At 50.7% G+C, this 18,422-nt stretch overlaps 1 protein-coding gene across 1 annotated transcript in view; it reads right to left on the minus strand.

The window, feature by feature from the left end:
* The window catches only part of FOXK1 (forkhead box K1), a 58,382-nt gene that overhangs the window by 16,230 nt on the left and 23,730 nt on the right, over positions 1-18,422 (minus strand). Inside the window, exon 2 of the mRNA XM_081035706.1 lies at positions 4,399-4,584. Within this exon, the coding sequence (XP_080891832.1) occupies positions 4,399-4,584 (186 nt within the window). The remainder of the gene's footprint in view (positions 1-4,398; positions 4,585-18,422) is intronic.

Below are 18,422 nucleotides of genomic sequence, written 5' to 3' on the forward strand. Positions count from 1 at the left end.
CCTTTGTATTAGGAAATCAAGAAAAGCCTTCCTAAAGAAATAGCTTCTAAAATCTTGCTCTTAAGAATAAAATTTAGTTATTTTGTGCTGTGTCTTTTTCTGGTTTAATTTTGGCAGTTTTCTTAAAATTCTAACTCAAAGCAGCACTTTTTAGACTGTTTTTGCAATACCCGGAAAATGATTAACCAATTTCTTCTTTCCTAAAAACACCACTTCTTTGCAAAACAAAACAAACAAAAAGTCAACAAAACACTGCTTAAGATAGCAAAATTTATTTCAAAGAGTGTTCATTCATTTTCTGGGTGGAGTACTTCAGGATGGAAAAAAAAGGAAAAAAAAACCCCAAACACACACACATACACATGCACACATCCTGGTAAGCACACACCCTAGTAACGCAGGGGAAGCAAAAAAGGCAAAACAGGCAGCTGGGTCAGGAGGGCAGGGCAGGGGCTGTTTATTGGGGAGAAGGTTCCTACAGGTACGGCCACTCCCAAAATCTTGCAGAGGGCAGGGGCTCAGGGCAAGGTGCAGGAGAAACCCGGTTCCAGGGAGAAAACCAATCCAACCAAGGTCTTGGAACTGCAGGGACCGAGCTGGCCAATGGGGCCAGCCGGGCGCAGTCACACCAAATTAGGAAAACGGAAGGAGGGAGGGCGCCCAGGGCTCAGCCTGCATTCTTAGAAAGGGGCCCGGCTGCCAGGGTGCCAGGGCCCTCCCCCAGGGCCAGCTTCCTAGGGAAGCCACTCCGCTCGCTCGTTCCACTCCCACACCACCCAAGAGGGGTGCAGCCTGCCTCGGTCTCTTGGAGAGGGTCCCAGGGAGGAGAGGAAGGGCGGGCCAGGGCTGTTTGTAAATAGTCGGGCTCCTCCCCTACAACAACAAGGATCTTGGCATACAAAACCTCAATGGTGTCTAAAACACTCAGTTGCATTCCACAGTACTAAGATAAACGAATGTAAACAGAAACCCTTTTGGTGCCAATTAAAGGCCAAAAAGTGAGAAAGCCTGTCCCAAAGTTATTACTTTCTCCGCAAATATTTCACCAAATTAAAGCAAAAAGCTGTCCCTTCTGGACAGCCCTCAAATAAAAGGACAGAGAGGGGACAGAGCCACCCCCACCTGACCGACTCCAGCCCCAAGAGCAAGTTAAATATAAACGAGGCTGAGCGGCTGCCTCAGCAGTCACACCACTGCCTGACTTTCAGAGCAACAGCTCCAGCAACACCTGCTTAATTCTGCTTCATAAAAATATCTCCTTAACTTCTTTGAGAACCGCGACCTCCCTTCTAACACAGAAGCAACTTGAATACCCAGAACTTTGCTTCAATATGTCAACCAGCTGGTTACTATTTTGATTTGGAATATGACTGGGAAATAAATATATTTATATTATGAAGCCCTCCAGGTACAAACCCAAACATTTTTCCCCTTCAAAAGTGTCTACTTGGCTGGGTTACAAACTGATTATTAATAATCCAGTGCTGGGGCCGGCCCGGTGGCTCAGGCAGTTGGAGCTCCGTGTTCCTAACTTCAAAGGCTGCCAGTTCAATTCCCACATGGGCCAGTGGGCTTTCAACCACAAGGTTGCCAGTTCAATTCCTCGAATCCCGCAAGGGATGGTGGGCTCCACCCCCTGCAACTAAGATTGAACAGGGCACCTTGAGCTGCCACTGAGCTCCCAGAGGGCTCAGTTGGTTGGAGCGCGTCCTCTCAACCACAAGGATGCCAGTTCGACTCCCGCAAGGGATGGTGGGCTGTGCCCCCTGCAACTAGCAACTGCGGCTGGACCTGGAGCTGAGCTGCGCCCTCCACAACTGAGACTGAAAGGACAACAACTTGACTTGGAAAAAAGGCCTGGAAGTACACACTGTTCCCCAATAAAGTCCTGCTCCCTTTCCCCAATAAAAATCTTTAAAAAAAAAGAATTTGTAAAAAATAAAAAAATAATAATCTAGTGCTTTCCACTGGATGTGGAAAGAAGGCCCTTCACTGCCCACCCGACAGAACACAGTGCACGTTTCTTACAAGCCCTCGGCTCCTAGCAGTGCGGGAGACACTGTCGAATGTTCCTGCAGCAGCTTTAACGTGCTACTGGATAAAGTGTCAGTATGTGTTTTTATCAGCTTCACTGAGATAGAATTCGTGTGGTATACCATGCACCCATTTCGAATGCACAACTCAGTGGTTTTTAGTGTATTCACAGAGTTGTGGAACCATCACCAGGTGTCTAATTCCAGAACAGTGTCAGCACCCCAGAGAAACCTGCTAACAGTCAGCAGTCGTGCCCTTTACTCACCCTAGCCCCAGCAGCCACTCACCCACTTTCTTTCTCTACAGACTTGCCTGTTCTGCACATTTCATATGGAGGAAATCCTACAATGTGTGGTCAAGGACCATCCATATTGAAGCAGGTATCAGTACTTTATGCCTTTTTATGGCCAAGCAGGATTCCATTGTAAGAGCCCACACGAGCTGACAGACATCTGAGTTGTTTCCACTTGTGGCCATCATGAATAGCGTACGTTGCCATGAACCCGTGTACGTGTTTCGCATGGACCTCAGGACCCAGTGAGCTGCCGGCTCCCGTGCTAACCCTCTGTTTAATCTTTGGAGGAACTGCCAGACGACTTTCCAAAGTGGCTACATCCTTTTAGTGCATACATATTTTTTTCCCTATGTATAAGTTATACACATATAAGTAAATGTAAGAGCATTTTCATAGCACGACTTAATCGTGAATTCAAATAGAGTTCTCATACTTTACATGAAATTCCAGTTAGGGGTCTGAAAAACCAATGAGATCACATGCTAACTTTTGGGATTTAGAACGGCTATTGCTAGAAATCTGAAATGAGCTTAAGAAAAGGGTCCATCTCGTAAAGCTGTAGAGACCGAGTCAAGTCATGTGTGCACTGTGCTAGCACAGGGCCAACTACACACGAGGTTTTCAGCACTTAGGACTCATCGTCATCGTCACAGACAACGGAGATGCAGTGACGAGTGTTGGCCACAGAGAAACAGCGCGAGCTTTACAGATGAGAAAACAAGGCCCAGTGAGGCTACAGGGACCTGCCCCCACGGGGAAGCTTTCCCAGAACCAGCACTCAGGCCCCGACTGAAGTCCTAGGCCATGCCACTGTGACTGCTGTCATGTCCCCACTCTGCAGGACAAAGACGCAGCCATCACTGGCTCTGGAGAAGCCGACTCCAAGCAACTCAATGCAAACAATTCCCATGTGTAACCAGCATGTCCGGGAGGAAACAAAGGGCAAGGCGACACCCCAGTTATTACACAGGAAGTAACCAGCACCTGACTCCACAGAGGAACCTCTAAGGGAGAGACATGGGCCACCGAGGGTGGGCGGAGGGTGGGCCGGAGCAAGACGAGGGCTTGTGCCTGGTGACAGGGAGGGGCAGCAAAACTCCAGCTGTTAGAGCAGTGAGTTTTCTGAGTGGGGTTCACAGAAGTGCCCAAGAACCCCTGAGACCCTTTCAGGGGGTGTGTGAGATCAAAGCCATTTTCACAGTCATAGTGAGACCCGGTTTGCTTTCTCCACCGGGCTGACGTGGGCACGACGACGCACAACCCGGTGGGAACAGCTGCTGGGGCTGCGGCAGCAACCGGAGCTCCAGCACCGAACGCACTCACGGTCACGGCCCCTGGAGGTTACACACGCACAGGAAAGGGAGACAGCCAGCTTCATTCTGAAACGGCCTTAGTGAAGCAGTAAACTGTTTTGAAAAAGTATTAAATCTTGACCCTCGAACAGGTCTTTTCACTATGCTTTATGACAAAATGGGAAGGAGATAGAAGGACAATGGCTGTCACAAGAAATACCTGTGCCACTGAGAGCTGACAGCTCAACGTGTCACCCTTCACACGGACCTCTGGTTACAGGTTTCCCCCTGCAACCTTCCCCCATGTCTGTAACATGCCAAGGATGAGAAAGTTTGGGGATTTCCCTTTCTTCAAAATCTAGATTAATTTTTAAAACTTCGCAAAGAATTTCCACAAAGTTTAGAAAGACAAAGTTCACCAAATCCTGGTATACAAAAATACTACTTTAAAATATTTTCGATGTCTTAAAAAAAAACAACCACATACCTGTGCTTGCTTTAAAAGGCTCTCGTATACAAAATTTCAAACTGGCAAAGTGATGAATTAGGGGAGGATTCTTCCCTTTACAGGAGAAGTCTCCAGAGACTCATTTAAGGAGTCAGGTCCCTTGACGCTCTCAAAACAGTTTCAAAATTTCCATTCACATGCAATTTTCCAGAAACATCGTACTACTGTACACGACGCAGAACATCTGTGCCATTTTCCTCTGTGGGACACACTGCTAGAGAACAGGGCTGTGGCAAGCGCTCCTGGTGGGCGGGGCCAGAGCGGCATACCTGATGGTGCCGGTGGGGGAAGGGACAGGGCTGACCAAGCCCCGGAGGTCGGGCTCCGGAATGTGGATCCTCAGCGGGGAGATCTGTGGGTAGAGCGGCCGGAGGGGCGATGCCGGGGCCTCTTCTTGGTGGTACAGCGACGTGAACTGGATCTTGATAGCGGTGCTGGGGAACCGAAAAGTGCACCTGCAACAGGAGGAGAGCAGGGTGTGAGGCACGGGGAAGCAATGAGGCAGAAAGCCAGGAGTCAGTCTGGAATGTTCCCGTCCATCCAAGGAACGGTAACTTCCGTCACTCGTCTCTCAGGATCACTCCATGGTTCATGTGCTCAAATCGTATTTCTTATGCTTTCATCAGGACACTAGCACTGACATCAGTTTTCTTTTTACTGCGCATGTGAACAGAAGAGACAGAAATAGCCCCAGACAAATACCTATGATGTCATCTCCAACAGAGGTTCCAGACAGACAGAGCCACTTGCTGTCTGCTGTGATCACGGCTGTCACACTGCGTGGGACTCTCTGCCCCACAGAGAGCGCTCGTTGCGAAACTGACACCACGAACACCATTTGTGCAGCGAGTTTAAAGACTGAGAAGATCTGGAGCAAATGGTGCATGACAAGCTAGCAGCCATGCCACCCATAAGCACGCCCAGGCGCTCGGCGTGATGGCACGATGAGCACAGTTGAACGGGCTGGCTTCACAATTGGTTCTGGGCTTATGAGCCGAGATCTGCCCTGTGCTGCTGGCCGACGGCCGCAACGCGCGAACTCAGCGCAGGCTAGCTGCAGGTAGCGTCACATATCACGTGTGTATGTGAACCCAAGGGCATCTACCACCAGGAGACTTGTACCTACAAAATCTAGGCCTTATTTATCCAGCACGCCTTCCAGAAACCTGAATTGACATATTACCAACCAGCTGCTAACTGCATGACTTAGTTCAAAACAAGAACCCAAATTTGAAAGCAGGCTGCCCCCACAGAGACGAGCGACACCGTGTACCTGTAGCAGCTGCTTAGGAAAGGCTCTTTGTGAAAAACACCGCACATAAACATCCACATTCAGCGCACTGTTAATGGTTTCAGAAAGGCACTCAGATCATGCCAAGTGATTTAACACGAGAGGCACTGCAGCCTTTCACGATGTCAGGCTGCTTGGTCCATCCATGCCCACTTTTTAAATTCAGTGGCGTGGCAATGTTTAAAGAGCCAGTCTACCGCCAGCCTCCCATGGACACGGCAAACATCCCCCCTTCATCTGAATTCATTTTCTTAGTAAAATCGTATTTAAAAAACAAGATTTAAGACTAGGTCACATAGGTTTTGAGATCATGAAAGGTGGACAACAGGCGCCCCGCCCTGTCAGCCTCCGGGGCACCCCTGCGCCTTCCCATCAGGGAGACCCACTTCTCGTGATATGACTCAGCAATACATGCACCTGCTCTGAAAGCCACCTGTGTCTCGGTGAAGAGCGGTAACTCAAACTGGCTCGACTGGCCAGCACTGATTCTTCCAGATACCAAACAGAGGGGCTGCCATGTTGTCACAGGGTGGAGCCGGCAGCCGGGCGTGGAGGAGCAGGACACAGTCTGACCTACAGGCCCTGGCTTTATATTTCCAAACCTAAAATCAGAACAAAGGAATCTTGATACTATTTTCCGAAACTGCAGTCTTGATTTGGGGAGACGGGAGAAGGTGGGGTATCTGTAGTGTATAGTCCCCATCACGCACGGTTCTGCTGAAAAGGCTACCCAAAGCTATCCAAAAGGATTCTGCGATTTTCTTCTTATAAGGCATAGTGAAACGACTGATGTCCTTTCCACTTTCTTCAGTTTCCCCACAACCCAACAGAACTTTTCTCCATCAGTATTTGGGCTAGAAAGTTACATCACACATTTTCCTCAGATGCTTTCTGTGGCCCATGGTCTCTCCAGGCCTGAAGGCCTGTCAGCTCTGGGTAAGTCACGGAGCCACCACCCATCCAAGCTCATGTCCAAGGATGGGCCAGGAGTCCCCAAACCGGAGAAGGAAGGAGAGATTGGAGCCAGGAATCTGGCTGGGGGCACCACACAGGTGAGCTGAGACAGGCCAAGGTGAGCTCCACTTGTGAACGACAGGATGGAATGAACAGTGGGGGTGTACGCACACATACACACCCGTGCTACAGTGTTAGACATGAAGGCAGTGATAATGACAAGTATTTAGAGACAGTTTCTATTCCTTACCATTTGTCTCTCCTTCAGCTGCTGCAAATGAACGCAACAAGCCTCATTTTACCAATGGCCCAAAGGGCCACAGTTCCAGTCCCTGTGTTACTATGAGATCATTCCCTACCACTATCATCCAGGCCCCTCGAAAGAGGATGTGGCTTCGAGACTATGCCACAGGCCACCAGGCAGACAGGGAATCTTAGAAAATGGTTTAGGGTGAAGACAAGAGACGCGCAGCATGTAGAGGGAAGTGCTGCAGCCAAGGCACCTGCAAATCCGGTTCCAGTCACAGCCTGTGTGACCGTGGGCGACGTGGGGAGAGAAGCTAGGGAGCTCGCCATCTGAGACTGTCTCTAGTCCCTGCCCTGCACGTCTCAGCCTGACTTCTGCCTTCAAGTCCTAGCGAAGAACCCCCCACTTGTGAGTGCGGTGAGGCGTGGGGACGTGCTCCCCACTCAGGCAGCTATCATGAAGGAAGGAGGGCGGCAGACCCGCTCACCCGACCTCCTCGCGGGTCTGTGGTCTTAGCTGACAAAAGAGGGTGCTCTGAACAGGAGAGACTCTCTCTAAGGTCCATTCCAGTTTCCTAAACTAAGGCTGTAGATAACACACGCACACAGGCTAAAGCTTTCAGTCAAATCAAGCAGCATTAGGTCAGGGCTGTGGGCACAGACCAGCAGGAAAATCCAATACCACCAATCACGGGACCAGTTCCTACTACTATATAACAGTAATTTTCCAATTAAGGCTTAACAATGAACATTGTCATATTATTTATTGCAACAGCTATTTCAAAAGCATCTCCTGACTCACTCTTTCAAAAATTATCCTGAGGCAGGTTTTCTCCTACCTAGGAGGAGGAGAAAACACCAGGAAGCTACTTAATTTTGAATAGGTGTCTCCCCAGGGTGCTGGCAGCCTTTGCCAATTATTCTCCCTGTAAGACTTTCATTCTGGTTTGGGGCCCTCGCTGCAGTTTTAATGAGCATGTTTTGCAATTGCAGCTGTTCTCTTGAAGGTGCTCCATATTCGCCCTAAACCCAGCCACGCACCTGCCTTCCCCGTAGAACCCCTGTGCGGCGGGCAGAGTGTATATGTTGGGGGCCGCCCTGCAGCGGGAGGCACCAGACCAGCCAGCGAGGGCCTTAGGGGGCCATCCCGTCAGCTCTCTACAGAGTTCTTGGCCTGATTTAGAGGCAGAAAGTAGTCTGGTAGTTGTATGGGCTGGGGCTGGCGGTGAGGGGTAGGCTGGGGAGTGGAGACCCACGGAGTGCCAACGGGCGTGGGCTTTCTTTCGGGGGTGAGGCACATGTTCTCCAATCGACTGTGGCGACGGCACAACTCCATGAATGTTCTAAAAACCGTTGACTCGGACGATGCAGATGGGTTAGTCATAGGGTATGTGAATTACATCTCAGTCAAGCTGTTTTTAAAGAACATTCTCACCCTAAAGCTGCCATGCTGGGGTCTGCTCCAGGCTTGGACATTTCCCAAAGGCTCCTGGAAGTGGGGCCGAACTGGTAAAGCCTCGGTCCCATGTGGGGCTGCGGTGTTCAGCCCCGGGTCAGAGGTCACCGCATGAAAAGCTGGGTCTGGCCCTGCTCGGCCAGTAAGGAGCCTAAGTGGCTCGGGCCGTCACATCCCTTCCCTTCCATCTCGTCCTTAAACGCAGATCCCACCACCTGCTTTACCAACTGGGAAGTTGTCAAAGAGTGAAATATCTCATTTATTCCTCGCGGGTATAAATAAAAATATGCAAAAGAAATCAACTTCATCCTTGTTATTTTGACCTTTGTTATAAAAACCAGACCTAATCCTAACTCTAAACCGCTAAAGTGCTCCCTATGGGGAATGAACTATGGTGTATATTCCATATGGAGGTATATTATATGGCCATTTAAGAGGACACTTCTCAGCACTGTGTATTTTTGGGCAAATCTCTTAATGCATCAGCCCTGTTTTCCTCATCAGGACAATTGGGGTAATTACAGTAGATGCTTCACAGATTTCTTGTGAGTATTCAATGGAACAGTCAAAGCGAAGACATCAGAAGCACGCACAGTATCAGTATCTAACACACTAAATGCTCACTAAACTGGTCCATGGGGGAACATGAAAAACGATGGTGCAGTGACACATGAAAATGGCAGAGACCAGATGGGACGGGTCGCAGCAAAAGGCGTAGGATTTGAAATCAGACAGATGTGGTTTGAGAATGCATTGTAGGGAGTGCATGGGGAGGTGGGGCCTGGGGCAAGTTACTGAATCTCAGGCCCCTCACTGGCTTCCGTGCAGCAGGAGCCCAGAGGCAGTGACAGCAGACTGAGTGCAGGCCTGACACAGCAAGTGGCAAAGGCATGTGTTCCAGTTGTTCATGTTATTAAGCAAGGACAGGATGAGAAATGAAAATAGCCCCAGGATCTGGGTAGTGTTACTGGAGACCTCTCTTTTTCCCAAAATGTTCTTTAAATGTTGTTACCATGTCCTTTAAGACATGAAAGACTCAAGAATAGGAAAAAAAAAAGTGGTTATATCTTGCGGGGTGCGATGAGTCTTTTAGAACCCCCGTAAGTGTTAAACCTGGCCCAGTTCTGCTGTGTGGCCCGGCTCCGAGGGAGGGAGAAACCCCACGGGGCCCAGTCCCAACCTAAGTGGTGGAAAATGCTCGCCAGGCCTCTAAGGTGCTGAAGGAAAGGCTGGGGAGCCAGCGTGACTCACGGCCAGCCAGCAGAGCCCTTCACGGCCCTCCCTTCCGGCCGCCCTCCAGCGGCCTGCAATCAGGCGGCTTTCCTGGGGTGGGCCCCAGGCCACAGACAGCTCTCATGTACGTAAGGTCTGAACTTAGGACGCCCAGCGGCACTAGCGACTCTGAGTTTTGTAAGAACTCCAAAGACAAATAAGACTGTTCAGGAAATGGTTTTGAAAAAAACCTTTTACATATCAAATCCCCAAATCAAAGGATTCTTAAATGTTTTAACCTAAAACTTCTATTTCTATTAAAAATTAATATATTTTTCTGGAACATGTAAAAAAACGAGCACAGGAGGCTGCCGCTGTGGGGGTCTGTTACAGTGACGAGACACGACTTCACCAGCTAAGAAATGGTGCAAATCAGCCAGGGGGTGCGAAGTCCAGGTGACCGACAGAAGAAGGAGGTTGGAGGAGGACCTGTGGTCACTTCTACAGTGTCTCTCAGAGGATTCGAGGTCACCACCCCGTTGTCACTCAGCCGAGGCGAAGAGACTGTGAGCCATCCATCGGGACTGGGGAAGACTCCGGATTGGGGATTTTAGGGAGCACTCACCAAGAGCAGCTTACCCCAGAAAGCCTTGCTCTCAGGCGCCATGTGGGAAACTGCCGAAGACCCTCATAAGTTCAAGGTGAAGGGCCAGCCGTCCTGGCACACCTGCTCTGCTCACTGGCCCCAGGAGGAACGACTGTAAAATGACCCCCCTCCCACCCCATGTGCCATGGTGGTCCCTCCAGCAGCAGTATCTGTCTCACCATAATGAAGGAAGCCAGGCCAGGGCCTGGACCGTGGACACTGAGCGTCCCTGAAGAGCTGCAGGCCACTCAGGGGCAGGCACCACAGGTGACCCCCCTCCAAAGCCATCTTCCCAGGGACATTTTTATCCCTCTGTGGGGACGCAGCAGATTAAAAAAAAAAAAAAAAAAAAAGTGTACGTCAAGCTCCCAAATGTTACAGTTTGGAAAATCAAATAGGGAAGAAAGTCTTATACATGTGGAAAAGCAAATACTTTCCAGATTTGCCTGAAAAACACCAAAGATCATCCAGCTGTGTGAGTGGAGGAGCGACAAAGGTCAGAATTACCATTTCAAATGTCCTGGCTTCCTAAAGTTCAATGCCTGTGAGCAGGCAAGCCCTTCGGGGGGCTGCCCGCACTCTGTCTTACATGTAGACGACAATGCTGGACCCTCTACAGACGGAGGTCACAGAAACAACACGATGGCTCTTTGGGACGGACGCAGGTCCGAGTCGAGCTCGCATGAGACGAGCAACTCCAGCTGTCTTTCATCCTTTCCGTCCATGCTGATTTAAAGAAATTAGAGTCCAGATGGCTGAATGTGCAGACCTTACAGTATAGTCCACAGTAACAGTCACCACTCGTCACCAGGTACCTGACTGACATGAAGTACAAGACACAGCCTTGCCAGTGGACGTAAGTTCTCCCACAGTCGCTTCCCAAAGGCCCCTTCTCCAGGCAGCCTTCCTTGAATCCCCTTGTTCGTCCCCCCGTGTGGAGCTCAGGGTTACTGTGTGGGGCAGGTTTTGTCTTCCACACTGCAAGCCCCTCAGGGGTAAGGGTCCCTACGGCTGCTGGTCTGTTCTCCCCACACAGACTGGCGCGCAGTCCACACACATGGCACATGCGTGTCTGTGCACATGAGTAAGAGGTCACTACATGTATGTCTTTCTATCACTTACAAAGTCTATCAGGAGGTAAACGCATATAGACCAGTGAATGGGTATGAGGCCGAATGGGAGAAATTCTAGATAGGGGCGTGGCAACATGCCACGGCAACATGGAGGGGTGAGGGCCTCTGTGGAGCTTCCCAAACCACAGACACATTATTACACTTCTCTGATCCTCCGTGTTTAGGAGAATCAATCAGGCAAAGAATGGAGGGCGCTCAGCAGGCAGGAAAGAGTGCCACTGCTATCACACAGAGAGGGCCAGGAGCTGCAGATCTAATCGCTCAAAGCCACGTTCCAGTTTTTAAAAGAGAGACTCATGTGAAAATGGAAACGTCTGAGCTGGGCCCAACTGTCTCTTTCCACCTGCAGAACCCCGGTAGTCCTCTGCTGTCCTGTGGGCCAGGCTGCCACAAGGTCACGGTGTCACTAAAATGGAGGGGGAGATCGCAGTAGTCTGTGCAGTGATCAGTCTGTTCTAACACTAATTGATCCCTGGAGGATGTGGCGTTTGATCATGAAAAGAAGACTGCCGGGAAGCCCAGGACAGAATCTGGTGTGGCGAAAAGGGAAGTGAGTGTAAAACAAGTAATAATCACATTCACACTTAAAAATTCTGTCAGAGGGCACTGGTAATGCACTTCCTCAGGTCACGGACCCCACCCCATCTAGAGGATGTGTACGGGAGGATCAATCTAGGGGATTGATGGTTCTGCACTGGTCAGGAAGAACACGGTTCCGAGGGGAGACATTCTGCTTCAGAGCAATTTATAAAATCAAGAGAGTATTAATTAACACGCAATTCAGTAATAACAACATAACAATAGTTAAAAACTAGTACCTGTTATTACTATGTGTGCCAGGTAACCGTGCCCTGAGCACGCGAGGCTCATTAACTACCTGAACGACCTTGTCTCCCTGGGCAGTTCAGTGATATTCAAATACAGTGAGTCCTCGCTTAATGCTGGCAATAGGTTTCGTGACTTTAAGTGAAATGACATACAACAAAACCAGTTTTACCGCAGGCTAACGGATATAAACAAGAGTTAAGTTCCCGCAGCATCTCATCCACGTCATCACAAAACGACACTGCACAAAACCTTATAGGAGGACTTGCTGTGTGTGTATTTTGAGGATATTACAGAAAAGGCTCTGTTATCATCCCCCTATAAACAGAAGGGCACAAAGAGAGGACTCCGGGACACAGCAGCTGCTGCACCGCAGGGGGAGGAGAGACAAAGGAAAACAAAGCAGAAATCAGCTCCGTGCAGTGATTTTCTGGGTTCAGGTGATTCAAAAAGGCCCGGGTTCAATTTTGTTCAACTTGGCTGAGGAAATGCTTTCAGAAGTGGAGGGCAGAGCCCGGAGAGAGCTGCTGGAAAGGTGGTCACCCGTCACCACCACAACCGCCCAAACGGAGGGCCTGTAGCAAGTCTCATCCTTTCCAAATGGAAGTATGAGTTCGCCAGGAACAGGTTAGCCCAGGAGCAGCTGGGGCCCCCACCCCGCACGGCACAGCCGGCTGAACCCTAAGTTATGTTTCCAGACCCGGCTTTGGTGCCATCTCAGGGGAGCTCCCAATACATACCTCACTAAACCTCCATAAAGCATATACGGTCTAGTTTCTGCTGTTAAACAAAAAAAGTTCTGTTTGTCAAAACAGAACAGGGACAGTGTGTGAATGCTTCAACCAATCGCCATCTCTGCTGGGTCACTGAGCAGAGCCGAGCTCAGCTCAGCTCAGCTCACCTTCCTCATTTGGAAACTCCAACCAGACTCAAACCGAAACCTGGACGGAACGCCCCACTGCAGTCAGAGGCTAGGGAGGGTGGGGCACGTGGCACCCCTGTACCTGAGAACCACACGTGGCACCCAGCCCGCTTTCCTGAAGAACTGAAACCCCGTGAGAGCCCAGGAAGGGATCACAGTTGACAGAGGTTGGGAAAGCCTTTGCAAACCAAAGGACACGGATCACCAGCCTGGGGGCAATGGAGGCTGGGCATGCTGGCCACCAAGCGACTGTTCCCAGTGCCCTGCACGCGCCCAGAGTGGACAGGATGGGGCACGTCGGAACCTAACTGCACTGCCCGAGAGTGAAAGAGAAAGCGAAGCTCTGGTCCTCCCTGCCCTCTCTCCTCAGGATGGCTGGTCTCCTGGGGTAACTTTGTCGGGCTTCCCTGAGCACAGCCGTGGCACCATCCGGAGCCCCATCCATCAAAACCTGAAAGCCGCATCCCGAGTTGATCTAAGGAACTTCTGCTGCCAAGCTCTCTCTTCCATGCTCTGCTACAACAGGTGGAAAGAGGAGGGTCTCCTCAGGGTGTTTCTGCTGGTGGGGAGAAGCTGAGGAATATTATTTAAAAGCAGCAGCCCTCACCTTACAAACGAATCCCAGCTTTAAACGGGGTGAAGTCGATTCACAGAGCCGAGGCCCACGGGAAAACGGATAGTGAATGGTGTTCCTGGAGGAGTCCAGGTGAAGGGGTACACTGGGCAGTGGGTATGCACGTGAGGGTGGGCCTGGGCAAGCTTCTGATGGGGAAGAAGTGCAGCAGGCAGGCGCCCACCCAGAACCCACTTCCCTTCCTCCTCCCCGCATGTCCCCAGCTAAAAGACACCATTTCCCAGCCTCCCCGGCAGTCAGGGATGAACAATGAAAAGTGAGTGGAACCTCTTGGGCAGGCCTCAAAGGCAGTCCCTGAAAAGGTGGATGGACAGCTAACAAGTGAGTATTACTGCCCGTCATGCCTTCCTCCCACTTCTTGCCTAGAGCTGAAATGTGATGACTGGTGCAGCAGCAGCCACTCTGCACAAGGAGGTCACCTTGAGGGTGGAAGCCCCATGCTAAGAATGGTGGGACAGAGAAACAAAGCAGCCTAGAGAGCACACACACACACACATACAACCACCCACCCAAGGCGCACAACTCTTATCCTTTATACATTTTGGACAAAACAAATCTGTTTGGCTTTAGAAAGGGACATAAGTTGGAGATAAGTTTATTTCGATTTAAGGAAAAACAAAGCACACAGCAGGGTGGGCTCAGCACAGCCCCGCTTGCTCGGCACCCGGGGAGCTCCCTGGCAATGCCATCATCATTTTCACTCACACAAATTAACAACTCAAAATATCTAAAGCCCTCAAAAAATTAAGAATCAGAAAATCAAGGTCACTATGTTTCTTAAAAATTAATGGTAATTATTGTGAACATCTATTTGAAAGAAAGAACAGGAGAAAGAAGGTGCTTCCTGCTTCCTACAGGGACTCACTGTGTGCTGTCCCCTTGGTGGCGTGGCCACAGCAGCGAGGCCTGGTCTGCAGGGAGCAAGGGCAGACTCACAGACGCCGCTCAGGGAGCAACAGGCCTGTCGGGCCACCGTCGGCTACAAGTGTCATCATCTCTAGTGTGTTTCTAACTGGCAAGATTATTCAAAGACGGTCCTTGAAAAGAGTCAGCTCTGCACATGAAAAAACCAAAACCAGAACAGCTTGGAGAAGACAAATGAAGCTGATGAGCAACGTTGGCTCTTCCATGGAACCTGGGTGGGCAGCACTGACATCCTGTCCGAATCGGGCTCACGCGCTTTAGCCCCAGCTCGCCGGCTTTCCACAGCAGCGCCGCCACAGACAGACCCCACTGTGATCGCCTTTCTCCTGACAGATGAGGGAAATGGGGCTTAGAGAGAATCTGGTTCTTATTCAGGATCAGCTGGCTGAGAAGCCGTGGGGGTGGGGTGTGAACCCAGAGCTCCTCTTGCCGGGACCGCACGGTCTCAGAGGGCCTGTGCCTGCCACCCCTCTGGGGTCCTTCACGTAAAGACTGCCATGCTTCTGACCACACGACCTCTGGTAGAGAGCTGTACACAAATCAAAAGGAGAAGGAGCAGGGACAATGGAGCGCTAGGCTGAGGGCTTGTGGCCAAGGGGGCAGAGGGACAGGGTCACTAAGCCAGGCGAACCACGTTCCCCTCCCATTCTTGTCCGCCACGTTTTGGAGAGAGCCCATGGAAAACCTCCGGAATGTGCAGGAAGGCACACTCTCTGTGTAACAAGCGAGCCCAGGGCGGTGTCTGCGGACCCCACAGAACAGCCCGTCTGCCCACAGCCAGGACGGCGTGCTGCTCACCCAGTACGGGCATTCCACACCTCCTCCGGCCAAGACTTCAGGGAAAACCTAGTACAGAACTCCAGCTAAGGAAATACCACCAACAAACACCAGAGGCTAAAAGGACAACCTGGGCACATCCTTTGAGAGATTCTAGAACAGACTCTGGACGGTCGCTGGAGCAGGGACACTTGGGAAGCTGAGAGGAAACAGAGCGCAGCCCCTTCTCACTGGTGTTTGTCTTCAGGCAGCAATGGAAGTGACATCAAACAGTCCTCAAGACACACACACCTCCTATTCTCTCATCCACTCTATCAGGGCCGGGCACGCCAACCCCCCAAACCTGGGGCCTAGCCCGAGCCACCTTGTCATCAAGGTCCCCACAGGCAAGGACGGGGACTCTGCACAGGTGGGGTCACAGGGGCAGAGCAGGGCCTCTCCCGAACTCAGGGTGGTCCCCCTGCTCAGAGCCAGCTCATGTGTCCCGGGGAGGGGCCCGGGGCACAGGGGCTCCTGCAGGATAACGGGCTGCACTGAAATGCAAGGCTAACTTTGAAATGAAACTGTGCGGACACCTCATCTTCCTTGCTTTTTATTTGTTCCACACTTTGCCGGGGCTTCTTCACGAAAAATCCTGGGGATCACCTAGTCCATTGCTCCCACACGGTCTGTGATGCACTGTGTTGCCTTTTAAACTCAATTACCTTTATTACATTGAGCTTCCGTCACTAATCGGAGAAAAAGGAAACAACAAATGACACCGAGAACCATTCTGGCTTGGCCACAGACGGAGCAGTGACAGAGGAAAGTCACCCTGCAACAGTTTCACAACACTCGACGTTAGTGCTGACTACGTTTCCTTCTCTTTTTCTTCAGGGCTAATTTAGGGAACATGTAAATATTTACAGGCGTTTTTCGTTTTAGTGAAACCCCCGTCCAGTCATGGGCTGCTGGGCTGCAGCCTGCAGTCTGCCCGTGGGTCAAGGTTTCTCGCCACTAGATGTCTCAGCGTCAGGTATATTCGCTCATTTATTTACCAATTACGTACATGCTCTCCAGTAACAAACACATGATAAAACATGACAAACACGCTTGAAAGGGAGAAGACCAAAAATAAAACATAAGCAAGGGGAGTTCTCGTGTCTCCTGCACCCCCCAGACTCTGTCCCCGGGGTGACTGGATAGTCCCCAGGGTGCCCTGCGGCCACTCCATCCCCACACAGGCAGGACAGTCTCTGTGACAAATCAGGTCCTTCTGCTCCAAAATGGTCCACAACTTTTGGAAGAAAATGCAAACTTCTGAGCCCTGCATGCCCGCCCCGCCATGCCATCCTGCGCCCTCCCACGGCCTCCTGGCCCCAGGGCTGCCACTGGGAATGCTGTCACCCCCTGTGCCCTGTCAAGGCCCACTCGGCATCAGTGTGACATGACACTCAGACAGGTCTGTCTCCTCGACCGCGATCCCTCTCCCAGCACCTCGGTCTCCTTGAGGCGCATTGTGACCATACGTGGTGGGGCATCTTTTTCACCTCTGCCTGGCCTGCTGGACGGCCACTTCCAAGGACAGGAAGCAGATCTTTCCTCTCACTGTCACACCCCAGGGCCTGGCACAGCAGAGACACACCAGCCCCAGGGAGACGGCAAGACGAGGAGCTGCCCTGGAGCCGTCGCTGTGGATTTCACAGGGGGAGGGCTGGGACTACCCTCACTTGCCACGTTTCAGAAAAATCTTGATGTAATTCAGATGAATGACCGCAGACAGCTCAAGTTAGGAGTACGGCCATTTTTCAGAACCACCACCTGCCTACAGGAAACAGGCCTGGCTGTCACAGGGAATGCCACCTTCTCATCAAGGCTTTTGGAGAGGGTTATACCATTGTCAGAGGCCACAAAGCCACAGGGGCTGGCCGGCTGGGGAATTCTGGTGGGGTTTTCCATCCAGTTTAACTGTAACGCACAATACAAAGCCTGCACCACACCCAGGGTCCCGCTTCCTAATAACCACAACTGGCTCTGGCAGAACCCTACCTCCCGGCAGCAGTGAACAGCACCTGGCGTTTCCTAGCAAAGGTTAGTAAGTAAATGGAAAACTCTAACAGTAATGATGACAATAGAGAAAAAGAAAGTCCCAGAGATATTCAAGACCTTTAGGGAGAAAAATTATAAAATGTAATTGAAGGACAAAAAAGACCTACCTGAACGGGAAGATATGCTACCCAGTTTATCAGACAGACCTAGTCTGATTCTCAGGGAACATTTGGCTGTTGAGGGAGGAAGGACACTGAAACATGTGACAGGGTGAGACGGTATGACGGACAGTGAGGCTGGAGATGCACAAGGCCTCGTCTGTGGGGCATGAGAATCAGCCACGGCCCTGCGGTGGAACCAGCCCCTGCAGAACACACCATCCCCATCAAAGACCAGGGGACACAAGCTGCTCCCACACTCCGGCCAGTGCAGTCGCCTGTGTGTCCCCAGTCCTAGGCCGGCCTGGGTGGGAGCAATGGGTGTGCGTGAGGGGAGCCTTCAGCATCCGTGGAGGCCACGTGTGCAGTAACAGGGGCTGTCCCCCTTGCACCCAACAGAGCAGTGTCAGAAGAAGGCTAATAAAACACAAGATTTAAATAAGATCCAAAGTCTTTGAGCATTATACCCAAGTGTCCAGGTGACAACATTAAACCAAGAGCGAGGAAGATCTCAAATTAAATGAGACAAGGTGCCAACAGACCCAACACAGAGGGACACTGACGTCAGAATTGGCTGAGGAAGATTTTCAAGCAGCCGCCATAAAACCTTTAATGAGCAATCGCAAGAAGTAGGAAGTCTCACGAAAGAGCCAAAAGATGCAGAGTCCCACACACCTGGGGGGCTACTGCAAAAGGCCTAACATTCATGTCATCCGCACCCCAGAAGGAGACTAGAAAATGGGTGGGGGGAAGAAGTATTCAAAGAAGAAAATGGCTGAACATGTCCCAAATTTGGCAACAAAGCTAAACCTAGAGATTTAAGAAGGTGAGTGAACCCCAGGGAGGGTAAGCCTAAGGAAATCCATGCCAACCTTCTGAAACTGAAGACAAACAAAATGTCTTAAAAGCAGCCACAGAGAAATGATGAAAACAGTTCAAAATTCAGAAACAATTTTTGGGACCTAAGGTTTGGTGAAGAGTTCTCAGACATATGACCAAAAGCATGACCCACAAAAGAAAAAACAAACCAAACAAACAAATTGGACTTCATCAACAGTTAAATCTCTTGCTGTACAAAGATACAAAG

Source organism: Rhinolophus hipposideros, assembly GCF_964194185.1.
Source record: "Rhinolophus hipposideros genome assembly, chromosome: 23".
Lineage (NCBI taxonomy): Eukaryota > Metazoa > Chordata > Mammalia > Chiroptera > Rhinolophidae > Rhinolophus > Rhinolophus hipposideros.